Source organism: Phyllostomus discolor, chromosome 12 (genome assembly GCF_004126475.2).
Source record: "Phyllostomus discolor isolate MPI-MPIP mPhyDis1 chromosome 12, mPhyDis1.pri.v3, whole genome shotgun sequence".
Lineage (NCBI taxonomy): Eukaryota > Metazoa > Chordata > Mammalia > Chiroptera > Phyllostomidae > Phyllostomus > Phyllostomus discolor.
This window is the reverse complement of record NC_040914.2, coordinates 66,916,239-66,929,681: the sequence shown is the minus strand read 5'-3', so window position 1 is coordinate 66,929,681 and position 13,443 is coordinate 66,916,239. Positions and strand designations below refer to the sequence as shown.

At 40.4% G+C, this 13,443-nt stretch overlaps 1 protein-coding gene across 2 annotated transcripts in view; it reads right to left on the bottom strand.

The window, feature by feature from the left end:
* The window catches only part of CNTNAP4 (contactin associated protein family member 4), a 235,811-nt gene that overhangs the window by 45,217 nt on the left and 177,151 nt on the right, over nt 1-13,443 (bottom strand). For both annotated transcript variants that reach the window (XM_028501841.2, XM_036012240.1), the window contains 3 exons: nt 10,616-10,813; nt 6,364-6,520; nt 1,957-2,084 (listed from right to left, as the gene is read on the bottom strand). In XM_028501841.2, the coding sequence (XP_028357642.1) occupies nt 1,957-2,084; nt 6,364-6,520; nt 10,616-10,813 (483 nt within the window). The remainder of the gene's footprint in view (nt 1-1,956; nt 2,085-6,363; nt 6,521-10,615; nt 10,814-13,443) is intronic.

Below are 13,443 nucleotides of genomic sequence, written 5' to 3'. Positions count from 1 at the left end.
TGGTCTTCATGCTTTCATTTGGACCATGAAAATTAAGCTATTTCTCAGTCTTAAATGATTCAATGTTCCAGCCCTAACGCCTTCTGGATAATGTCCACATACCTTTTTTGTGCTTATAAGGCCCACAGTGCGTGATCCCATTTCTAGCAGCCCCATATATCTACAGTCCGCCTCCTTGGGAAGAAACAAAATGTGTCTAGAGCATTCCACCCTCGGGGGGTATATTTCCCATAGAGAGGAAAGGGGCATCTGGTTTTCTGCAGCCATTGCCCTTCTTACTGGGAAAAGTAAAGTGAGCCCTTTATAAAGAAACAGTTTTATGACCTCATGTGAGGATGAGCCTCAACCCTAAAATAGATGTAGGAGACAAGAAGGCCAAGGAAAGCTCTCAATTGCCGTTTAATTAATGTCATAGATTAATTAGCAGGTCTCTAAATACTGTGACTATTTTTAAATTCTTATTCCTAATGTTGTTATCCTCCTTCCGTATCTCCACAGTCACAAACACTTAATGCGCTGGTTTCCCAGCCTCAGCACTATTGACCATTTGGACCGGGTAACTCTTTGCTGCAGAGAGCTGCCCCGCGCACTCCAGGATATTTAGCAGCATCTCCGCCCTCTGCCTTTAGGTGCCAGAGCATCCAACCCCCTACAACCACGACAGCCCAAAGTGCCTCAGATACTGCTAGTGTCCACTGAGGGGGTGTTAATCACCGTGGGTGGAAAATCACTGCTCTAAGGGAAAAGGTGCTGTGCGCTTAAGCTCATGGCAGGGAGTTTTCCAGAAAGAACCCCTAAGCCATGGAGTTGGTAGTGACCTCAGTCAAAGCAAACCAATTCCCCAGGGGCTGTGGCAAATGAAAGTGAGGGGGCCGGAGGACGCCAGCCTGGGCTCCTGAAGGGTTGAGATCGGAGGCAGTGGTGAAAAGTGCATGTGATATATAAAACAATTTCGCTACAGTCACACAAAGTTGTTGTGCTGCTCTGGATTGTGCTGCATCTGAGTTTACAGCCTCATCTCTTTGCACATGATTTTTCTCTCCATAAAATATCCTGTGGCACCTTCATGTGATTGTGTAAGGCCTACCAGCAGAACAGGAAGTTGAGATGATGAAGAGTAGGGATGGTAGGTATAATGGCAGACAGGTTTTTTTTTTACAATGTATGTATAAATTTTAATAGCTTGGTATCATCTTTGCTTTTCAACTAAGCAACTTTGGCTGTGTATCCCCATAAATTCACTGAATTGTCAAAGCATCTCTTCCTCTGTTGAGTCTCTAGAATAAAATTTTATCTTAGTGTATGCTTTTAAAGTAAATGTTTCTTCTATTTCCATTTAAGTGTTGGAAAAACTAAAAGCTTAAATAATTAATGCATCTGTCTCTATACACCTAACTGATTTCAGAGAGCTTATGAATGAATACATATTCTTATTCCATTGCCTGCTGAAAATATAGATTTTCCATGCAACTATATTTGAATTTTAAAAGTCTAGTTTAAAGTGTTAATACACTGAATATACACAGCAGCATGTCCCACTGAGTTAGAAAAAAATGAGATTAAAAATTGAAATGTGTTTGACTGTGCTGACATTTGGCTCTATTTCTAATTGCACCCCAACTCCCAACAACATACGTTGCTCAAAATTTTGTATAGCACGGAGGCTTTCCTGTATGGGTAACGGCATGTAGAAATTTAGGAATGCCAGGATATATTTATGAATCAACCATTAGGCTTAGTGGCTTCTTTCTCCTGGGTCTTAAGAAGGTTTGCCGCTCCAACATTTATTACAGGGCTTTCCATGTTACAGAGGTATTTTATTTGTTGACTGACAGACTCTTTCAGACATATGAGTTTTCACAATAAAGGTCTGATGAATTATTTTATGACAGAAACATGATTCTCAAGCGGCATCGCTCCCCCCAGAGATGCTAACAACGCGTTGCCACCACTTACTGTCTCCACGGCAGAGCAGGGGCCCCAGTCGGTACGCGGCTTCCGAGTGCGGCCGGCCCGTGTCCGTGATCACTATCTTAGTCACTGGCAGATGTTCTTTGTAAGAAAGGAATCCAGTGTCATTGGTCCTAAAATACGGGAACAACAACATTCTTAAAATTACTCTGATTAACATAATTATCAAATAAACAATAGGCCTCGCTGCATTTCAGAGCCAAGATGTTCTGAGCTAAATTTGCATACACGAGGGTAAGGACCAAATTGCTTATCTGAGTTCATGAAAATATGGCAACATCTTCATCTCTCCTGCAGACAGAATACAGTTGGTGATTTTTAAGTTCAGTCGGCCTTTTTCTACCTTAAAATGGAAGTGTTAACCCATTAACATTTAGTATAATGATTCATATTGTGTTTTTAGATCTACGATTTTGGTATTGCTTTCTTATTTTTTCTTGTATGATTTCTTATATTTCTGCTCCCCTTCCTTGTCTCCTCTTGGTGTACCCCATATCCTTGCATTTAACTTTATTGTCTTTATTCACTTTCTAGCTATATGTCTTGTTATTGTATTTTAATATTGGCCTTAGTGACTACAAAATGCATTCTTAATTTATTAATCCATTTAGAGTTTATGTTGTATTACTTCATATAAAATGTCAGAAGCTTAATGCAAGATAATTTCTTTAACACTCCCCCCATACAGAGATATCTGTTTTTTTGTGCTATTGTTGTAATGCAGTTAAATCCAGATGTTGCAAACTTTATAATTCAACAGTGAATTATAATTCATTTTTTATTAAGAGAAAAAGTTATGTTCACTGACACATTCATAATCTGCAGTTTCTTTATTCCCTCCCGAATCTCCGCGTGTTCATCTGGTGGCATTTCTCTCAGCCTGAAGGATGTCTGCTAACATTTCTCAGGGCGCAGCTCTGCTGGCAACAAATCCTCTCAGCGCTCATTTAATAGGAAAAGAACCTCATTTTACCTTCATTCTGAAATACATTTGGCTTAAAATAGAATGCTAGGTTGCCTCTGCTTCTTCTTTCAGCCCACTAAAGGTCATTCCATGGACTTCTGACGAAGGGTCAGCCTTCACTGGCATCCTTGCCCCCCGTACGGGCGGTGCTCCACCAGATCCACCCAACCTGGCTACTTCCAAAACATGTACCTTTGTCATTAGTTTTTCAGCAATTTGAACAATAATCCAAGGTATACTTTTCTCTGTTTTTATTATGCTTGATCTCCTTTGAGTTTCTGGGATCTGTATATCAAGGTCACATGAGTTATCTATGATAACATAACAAGTTACCCAAAAAACCTGGTGACTTAAAAAACAGCACCATTCATGATCTATTGGTACACCCTAGTCGGGACCCTGGGCATGGCTGAAAGGGACCCTTTGGCTCAGGGTCTCTCCCAAGGCCATGATCAAAGTTTGGGTGACAGTCATCTTGGGGCCTGCCCAGGAAGGGACCTGCTTCCGAGCCCACTCAAGCGGCTGTTGGCAGCACTCTCTGTCAGGTGTTGGACTGCTATTCACTGACGTTGGCCGAAGGCCACTCTTGATTCTCCGCCACATGGGCCACTCCCCAGGACAGATCACAGCATGGCAGTTGGCTTTATTAGAACAAGCAAGCCAGGAGAGCCAAAGAAAGAGGTGCATGCAAGTCAGAAGTCAGTCTTTTGTAATCTAATCTGGGAAGTGATATCTCGTCACCCTCACCACATTCTATTCATTGGAACCAAGTCGCAAGGCCCAGGCGAACCTCAAAGACAGGAAATCACACGATGTGAATAGCAGTGCGGAGCATCACCGAGAGCCGCCTGGGAGGCATGCTACCAAAGATGTTTACTGAACAAAATGAAGAAATTTTCAGCATTGCTTCATCAAATATATTTTTGCCTCATTTTATTTCCTATCCTTCTGGGACTCCAATTTCTTGCCCATTAAATCATTGACATTTTCCCAAACGTCACAAGGATTTTGTTAATTTTTTTCAATCTTTTTGTTGTTGTTCTTCAGGTTTAACAACTTCTATTGATCTGTCTTCAGGTTCATTAAAGAGTTCTTCTGCGAGCTCCTGAGTAGAAGTCCATCCAGTGAATTTTTCACTTCAGATGTACTTTCCTGTTCTAAAATTTATATTTGCTCCTTTGATATAGTTTGCATGTATCTGCTTAGCTTACCCTCTGTTCACTTGTAATTATTTTTATCTAAGATTCTGGGCATGTTTATAATAGCTGCTTTGAAGTTTTTGCCTGCTAATCAATCGTGTCCCAGGGTCCGTTTCTAATAACTGCTTTTATTTTCTAGACTTTTAATCAAAGTTTATTCTTTTTTTATATACAGCAATGGTTACCTTGTTCTGGACATTATGGATGATACTGCAGAGACTATGGATTCTGTTACTGTTCCAAAGGGTTTTTGTTTTCACAGGCAGTTAAATCACAAACTTCTCTCAACAAATCATGGACACTGGTTTTAAAACTTCATTAGGGTGGGCCTATGTCAGTTTTGCTCTAGTTTTTAATCTTAGCCTTCGCTGTAAAGACATAGACCTTCTGTTACAGGAAACCCAAGGGATTCACAAAGCACACTCATCTCAATTAGGGAGACAAACTCCAGAGACGCTGTGTCTCCTCTGGTAGTAGCTCCTGAAATTTCTGTGGAGCTGGTTCAGTTTTTCCAGCTGTTTCTCTGTGCTTGGTTCTGAGAAATCACCTCTGTGCATGTGCAGTTCGGGGGGCGGCCGAGGACCTGCGGGGAGTTCATATGGCAGACTCCCCCCAGGGGGTTTTCTCCTTCCTGGGGTTTCCGTTCTCCCTGAATGCCCAGTCATTCTGGCAGCCCCAGACCCTGTGCGCCGACTCCCCCAGCCCCAGCCCCAGCCCCCAGCTAGTGCTCTCTTTGAGTTCCATCCACCCCACGTCCTGGGGGCTGATGAGTTCCCTCAAAGGAAAGGCATATAAACAGATACCCCACCCACCTGAGTTTCTGTCCTCCAAGGGTCAAAGGCTCCCAGCCTTTCTACCTACATTTGGTTGTTCTCTACTTACTTCAAGCAGTTGTTTTTATGAATAGTTTTTCTGGGCTATAAACGTTCTCAAGGAAACATTATCTGTTTCTGTGCAAGCTATATCACCATAAGCGGAAGTTAATATAAAAAGTTTCAAAATCTTATATTTGAAAATTATTTTTCATTAATAATAATGTTATGGAAGTATTAAAAGAGTTATTGGTGAATAGATTGGGTTTTTCCTTCTGTTAAGCATTGCTATGAATATTTTACCCACATTTTAATATACAATATTACTGTGCAGGTGTTTTTTTGTGAAGGTAGTGAGAAAACAGAGAGTATAAATTTTTAAAAACTAGTCTGAGTAAGAAAGACAATACTCCTCACACGGAACATGAAATAATAAAAGCACAACCATGATGCCACACAGACGTCTCCTTCTAGAGTGTTCCAAAAGAATCTGGTTTTTGGTATAGCATAATCTTGATGCTCGCCAAATAAATTAATGAAACACAAAATTCAAAATGTGAGCTTCATTAACAATGAACTGATGACTGGAACTCATATATATTCTGTAACCAAATCAATCGTATTTGCAGCCCAAATAACTTTAATATTTTTTAAAATAATTCTTACGTGCAGATCCAGGTGCATAGTAATGTAGCATGCACATGGTATACTGAAATGCAAAATGAAAATTTAAAAATATTTTTACTTCACAAATAAAATCCATATGCAACCCTAACTCTAGTAAAAAATATAATAAATGTATTTTTAAGTTTTCAAAGGAAAACACATACTTAAGAGTTTTGTTCTGTTTAGAGAATACTTGAAGCTCAATTTTTAAATCCCTAAAATGTTAGATTTCCTCTTTCAAAATATGATAAACAATAGAACATTAGTTCTTTGGGGCATGGTTCATCCTTTAAAGAAATAAAAAAGCTACATGTTCACATAATTGAGGGAAATTCTAATATTACATTTTTAAAGGTTTTAGAAGCAGCTTATTGAGAAAATGTGCTTTAGCAATTACTGGCTGTAAATATATTTTGGGAATAATAGAATGCTTAATTACACTTCCTTTCAAAGAGAATAATAATTGACTTACGATGAAGAGGAAACATGAAGCAGATGCCTCTTTCATCACATTACAAAAAAAAAGTACATGACTGAACAGTCCATTACAAAAAAAAAATGAAATAAAAAGCCATTGATCTTAACATTTGGGAGATAGACTGATTATAACACATTTCATCGAAAACATACTTTCATCTCATTTTCTTCACTGTGCTACCTTGTTCAGTATCTACCTAGCTCTCTAATATGTTGAGTGATCCATTTAAAAAAATGAACCTTGTTTTGCAAAAGAAAATCATATGGAAATCACCATTCGTTCCGGTCAGCATTGCAGTTGCAGTAATACTGAGAATCCACGCAGTTTCCCTCCAGTCCACAGGCGCATTTTTGAGGGTCAGGCGAAGACCCTCCCCAGTACGTCTGTGTTTCATTGGTTCTGCCGACCCACCAGCTCAGAGGGGTTCCATCTGAAAGACAAGTGCGAGAAACTGGCATCGGCTCTGTGCCCCGTGGCCTTCCATCCCAGAGTACTTCCCTTCCTTCCCAAATCATTAAACAGAATAAGAGGAGGAAGAGAAAGACTGATTAAATAGGAAAAATATTGTAATTGATGCTGTTTCCTGAAGAAAGCTTTTTAAAAAATATTTTACTATATAAACTTAAATGACTGATATATGTGCCTTTGGGTAGAAAAGATACCAGCAATTCCTATTTAATTCAGGCATGGTAGTAAAAGTGTATTGAGAGCAGTTCACGTATGTAATTTCTTTGAGAATGATTTTTGAAACAAGTTAGCAAAAAAATATAAACCAAAGTAATCAACATGTATAATATTGATGTGAGATCCTAAAATGCCCATTAAAACATTACAGAATGTTATACAAAATCAATGATTTATCTCAATGCATGTATTGGCTAAAATACAGTAGCTGTCTATTAAACATTAGACAGGGCATGGCACTTCTTTGTCATGATTTAAGATTTGGAAATAGGGATTTTTTTTCTTTTACTTAATGGCTTGGTTATTTATTTGGAGACTACAGAGTAACACTGAAAGATCTTAATGCCTGAAGCAAATACTACATTCAAAAACAAAGTTTTCCTCAAACAAATGCTTTGCTTTCTATGACGAATGTTCAACTACCAGCTCCTTCCCAAAGTTCAAACTAAACATAAGGTCAAGGAACCATGGCAAAGGATAAACAGACCAGTCAGGCGGGATTTTGAGGAAAAAAAGGTAAGGCGTGCAGGCAATCTCTCCTTTGAGGAGAGAGAGAAAGAGAGACAGGGATTGCAGTCGTTGGAGACTCAGGGCATAGGAATATGAGATCAAATCAGTCAGCTATTCAGAGGTGCTTGCTCACTTTTCTGTTGACTTTCAAACCTTTTAAGTTATCATCGGCCCCACTAAAAACCTGAGACTTCTACTAATTTCTCCCTTACTTACGAATACCAGTGTTCATTGTACCTCACTGTTCCATAGTCACATGGCAACTTCTCTCCCAGCATTACTATACGTATGAGACCAGCCGTGCCGTAAAATACACGGCTTGTGTTAGACATAGATACTAATATCAAGAATCCTCATTTTTAAAACTGCATAATTAATTCATCAACAGAAGGTGAAACCTATTTGAAACATTTACCAGATATATTTCAAAATACTGCTCAAAACATTATATGTCCATAAAGAGAAAATAAATCATCATTGCTAAAGAGGAAATAATATTTTTACCTCTAAATGTCCTACCTCCCCTATAAAGTAGAAATCACTGAATGTTTTAATGGTACCAAATACCTTTGGTTCCACCCAAGGCTTTTTTTAAAATGTCCTAAAAAATTTAAGCATAAAAGGAATTTAGAAAATCTTATGAAATTTTAAAAGTTAAAAACTAAAACTATAAAATGGCATCATCATGGTAGGACATTCCACTTCCCAGAGATAAAACCCCAATGACTTCTGTGTCCACACTGATCCACCCTCTAACGCGCTGAGCCAGCAGAGCCGCAGCTGCTGCAAACACACTTCCACACTGAGCCCGCGTCACTCACCCACGACGGGGGCACCGTTACCACCTAACTCTGCCACGGCCTCGAGATCGGCAATTGTGCCTTTAATTTGTTTGCCACCATCTTCTTGTTCTTCCCTACATGTTTCTTAATATGACCTCAAAATCCAAATTACTCTCTCTCGTTTTAGTTTTTCCACCTCAAATCGAATAAACATGAATTCTAGGGCCATGGACCTGAGAAACCCTGTGCGTTTAACAAGCACCACCCTCCCTGTTCTGGTGTTCCAACGGTTGCTGCTCTCTTGGCCGGGAACTATCGGACCCGGCTGAAGCACTGGCCATGAGCTGGGTGCTCCTGCAACCCTATGTCATCCCCTTTACTCTGGGTGCTGCTTGCTCGCTGACCCCCTGGGGATTTTGTTTTCTGGGTCTTACAGAGCTTGACTCACTGGTGACTTTAATAATTATCTTTCCTTTACTTAAGCCACTTAATTCATTTTGTCTCATAGCATTCATTTACCCTTCTGCAAATGTGGTTCTCATTCTCTTAGAATAATATACTTCCGTATTTGCTTATCTACATTTTAGATCCTAAGATCAATATTTAGCAATAAGGAACAATCAGCTGCACATGAAACTGGTATGTTAACATAACTACGATGTTCTGGAGAGCTGGGGACAGGGGGAATTGACTTCCCACACTTGGTTCATGAGTTATGTACACGATCATCGCCACGCCCCAGTGAGGCTGGCACTGCTGGCCACATTGCAGAGAAGAGGAAGCACACACTGACAAAGGTTCTGCTATCCAAGTTCTGTGCCTAATCAACGAGGGACCTGGAAGTCGAGCTGAGCTCTCTCCCCACCTCTGGCGCTATGCTCCTGGCTCCACAACTATCTGAAGGTGAGACCCGGGCAGGACTGAGGTTTCAGGGGCATGAGATTTCAGCAGAGACCAGCGAGATGGAGTAAAAGACGATGGAAGAGCATTTCTAAAAAAAGAGGAAGAGGAGGGAGGAAAAGGAGGAAAAGGGGGTGGAACTCAGACACGGGGCTGGGGGGGAAACCTGGTTGTATTAAGTGGGTGGAGAGTAAATTGGAAGGGTGCTTAACTGGAAACAAAAGATTCAAATGCCACATCAAGAGTTCAGAGTTTTTCAGCATGACCCATATGACATATGATAACCACACATGAAACACACTTCTAAAACTCCTGTTATTCTGTCTAGAACTCTAACCTCTCTTATGACAACAAATAGGAGTTAATATCAACCAAGTGGCTTCGTTGTGTTGATGTCTTAGAATTGTCTCTAACTTCTAAAAAATAATACACCTGCTAGAATATTTCTGCAGGAAAACAGGGTTGGGAAGTGGCATGAAGGCTACATAGGCCAGTGGGTCCAGAGTGTGCAGTTCTGGTGTCCAGATAGAAGCATCTGCAGTGGACAGACAGGAGACAGGAAGGCACTGAAGCTTTTGTTTTTTAAAATATTTTAATTATTTATTTTTAGAGAGAGGGGAAGGGAAAGAGAGAGAGAGAGAGAGAGAGCAAGAGCAAGAGCAGGAGAGAAACATCCGTATGCAGTTGCCTCTTGCACGCCCCCAATGGGGACCTGGCCCACAACCCAGGCATGTGCTGTGCCCTGACTGGGAATCGAACCAGTGACCTTTTACTTCATAGGCCCATGCTCAATCCACTGAGCTACACCAGCCAGGGTGGCACTGAAGATTTATAAATAGAAAAGTGTCATGATGGTAGCAGTGTTTCTTAAAGGTTATTTTATTTTTCATAAAGATTAGGGTTTTGGATCACACACTGGATGGTTAGGAGGCATGGAAAGGTGCAAGCCTGGAGGCCAGTTGAAATCTCTTGCAGTAACTAAACAAGGTAGAGAAGAACTAGAGGAACGCAGAATGGGTAGGGCCTGAGATGTCCTCACACAATAAGATGTTCTAAAGGGAGCAAACACACAGCCAAAAACAGAATTTAGGAGCAGACTGGTTATTAAAAGTAGAATACAAGAAAGAGTTAAAATGGTTTTCTGATTCCTACTTGAGCTGCTAAATAAACTGGCTTTCCGGCAGCCTATTTTAATTTTCAATTATACCCAGAGGCTCATTGTCAACAATCCATGAAAAAGAGTCACACAGAATAGTCATTTTCAGAAAAACTAAGTCACATTTTTATTAGCTCTTTTCCACGATAAAACAAACTGTATGTGTCGCTTGCCCTTTAGAAGGTAAACAGTGTGAATTCACCGAGTTTCAGAGTGAAGCCCTTTTCTCTACAGTAATCAGGTTAAGGCCAGGAAGGGACTCCAAAGGCAATCAAGGCTTTGAACAAAACTCAGTGTAAACTGACCTTGTTCTTTCTTCAGGCAACAGCACCTCTGTGGCTACCAGTCTGTGCCATATTCACCGAATATACAGGGAGATACACCCTCTTCGGTTATATGCCACAGCCTTGGCAGAATTGCAAGTCCTTGAAGCTGGTTAAGGAAAGTACACTGGGCGGTGTGTGTAGAGGGACAGAGGACGCGGTTGACTTACCTTGCTTATTTACAAGCCGTGACTTCTTGCAATAGTAGGTCAGCTCCTGTTCACAGTGCTCCGCACGGTTTATCGTGGCCTGGAGTTGCTCCAGGCTGGCCACGTACTCGAAAAACCCAGCATATGGGCTCTCCGGATGAGTATTCCTCACTCTTGTTAGCTCAGAGCCATTGTGCTGGATGATGGTCCATGCAGTTTCTTGGATGCAGAAATGGGGGAAGAAAGAGAGGAGACCATCACTAGTCTGCAAAAGTTAAAATAAATAAAGAAAATCAAAATCACCTTTCATCTGAGTCAAACTTTTCTAGTCACAAACCTCTCTGAGAGGTAGAATCAACACAAAAGGACTCTTAAAATTTAATATAAAAATATATGTATAAAAATTTTTCAAATTACAGTAAAGTGATTCTATTCCCTCAAATTTATATGACAGCCATGCATTTGCTATGATTTTATTTTACTTTTTCATACAATTTAGCCAAACAATATTTATGGTGAAAAATATTAAGAAAACTGATTATTAAATTTTTGTGGTATATTTCATCAAATCTTGTATTCTACTTTTTAAAAATACTCCATCATACATCATTATTTTATTTGCCTTCAGGAAAGAAAAAAATACTACCTATTATAATTGTAAAGCACTGTGGAGTGTTGATATGATACACCTTAAATTCAGAGATGTTATAATGCAAAAACGGGGGGCATCTCAGAATTTGCAAAATATTTTGAATTGCATAACATAGGCAATGCCTTTTGTAGTCTTAAAAATCATTCATGTTGAATGACAATTAAAATAAAATTAAAAAATGTTTTTAAAATCATTCATGTTACCTGTAAAAAAAAGTCAACATTTTATGGCTTATGGTATATATCTCTCTTCAGACAATATTCAATTATGAGTATATGTCTTTTCTTTTTAAGTCAAATTTGAAACAGTCATTTTGGTGTCACGTGACCTCCATCAGTATGCAATGCAACAGAAGTTACTCTCTGGAACTGAACACCTCTGGTCCAGCACCAGCAACTCAACTAACCCAAAAAGTACTAGAACTATCGCTATTAACACCTGAAATATTTCCATCCTAGTGATTACCAGAAGTGTTAGGTGAAATAAAAGTCCCACATTGTTTATAACAGAAGGTAGGCACAATGTATCAACCCTTCAACTTTTCCAGCAAGACTTCATATTATATTTACTGTGCTATATAACACAAGAACAGATTAATCAAAAGTTCTCTGGTTTAACAGGTAAGAAACAGGTTGGACGTTGTCAAAACCCTGGTATATGTGTATTATTAAATCATATAACTCTCTGTACTTCAGAGAAACATTCCAAATTAGAGAAAAACAGGGGGTAGAATTCCCCAGCCCCCTCTTTTAGCTAATATGTCCACATGGTTCAACAAAGGAACCACGATACAGAGGTATGCTCTGAGAAACTTCACGCTCAGCCCTCTCCTGGTCATCGGAAGTTTGAACAGCGAGGCCAGCTACATAAGTGAGATCAGACACAAAGGCGGCCATATTGCCTTGTACGTGTGGATCATTATTTTTTCTGAAACGACAGCTGTTATTTTTATTTCTGCCTTGCTTCTCAGCTCAGTACAGAGCTTTGTCAGTAAACTACTTTCCTTGAGAAGGACATGACATTCTATATAAGATAAGGAAGTTAATTAGGGGTGGCCAGCCAACAGTACAGTGTAGAACCCTTCAAGAGATCTTAGTGGCAGATGCGGCATAGGTCTGCACCCTTTAGAAGGTCAGAGGAAATCCAAGCTTTCGTTTCCAAGTTCGGAAAACACAGTCACAGAACAGAGTAAGCCACAGAGTAGGTCTAAAGTTCTACAGTCGGACCCAACTCAACCTCAACTGTTAGAAGTTTAAGATTATTAACAAGGCAAATCTGTTCGCCCAGCCTCTGTTGGACTCTGCTTTTATTGTTCAGCAAAATGATTCATCTTTTCTTGTGGCAAATCAAAGGCATGCATGAAGAAGTTCAGCTCTAGCTGAGAAGCTGCCAAAAGAGCAGGACAATAAACCTGCTAGGAACCTCTGTCTCCCTGCCTTCTGGGCCCCTCTGCGAAGGACTTCCCTACAGTCTGGTGTGCGTTGGGTCACAACGAACGCAGGGCTCGCACGGTCAACGAACGCAGGGCTCGCACGGTCTTCTAAGCTGCTGCGAGAGACCTGAGGCCACAGTGCGTGACAGCCATTAAAGGGCAGCTTGTGTCAAAGTTTCCTTTTGAAATTCTGAAATTTCAATATTATGATCATCCCTGTGAGAGATTTTATTTTCTAATAAAAAGTGCTACAAAGCAGGCAGTGAACCAGATGCCACGCTTATTAGACCATCAAGGTTCCCAGCGCGAGGCAGAGACAATGCAACCACCGCGGCGCGTTCTGAGCGAGGGAAACGGCCCCGCAGCCATGTTCCGCATCCTACAGCACAGTGTGCAGTTCAGTGTGTTGTGACTTGTTTCGGTGGTCTCTCCCGTGCATCTGGAAGCTCTAAGGGAAGGGTGCTAGTCTCTGATTTGCTAACCGCAGTATCTCCAGCGCATGGCCCAGGGCCTTGGCACAACACGCAGAAGAAGACATTAAGGAAATGAGGAAATAAACGAATGAATAAAACATCTCACTGTCCAGACTAGAACACAATCTTCTAGATGATCCGACTCTGAGACTCTCATCGCCTTTTAGCAGTTTCATAAACGTAAACTGCAGGTAACTGAGTACTGCCAAATGGTGTTCAGTCTGAAGTTGTGAAGAGTGTCAGGTGCTATTCTCCTCGCAAGTTATCCTGCCCCATATACACCTTGTATCTA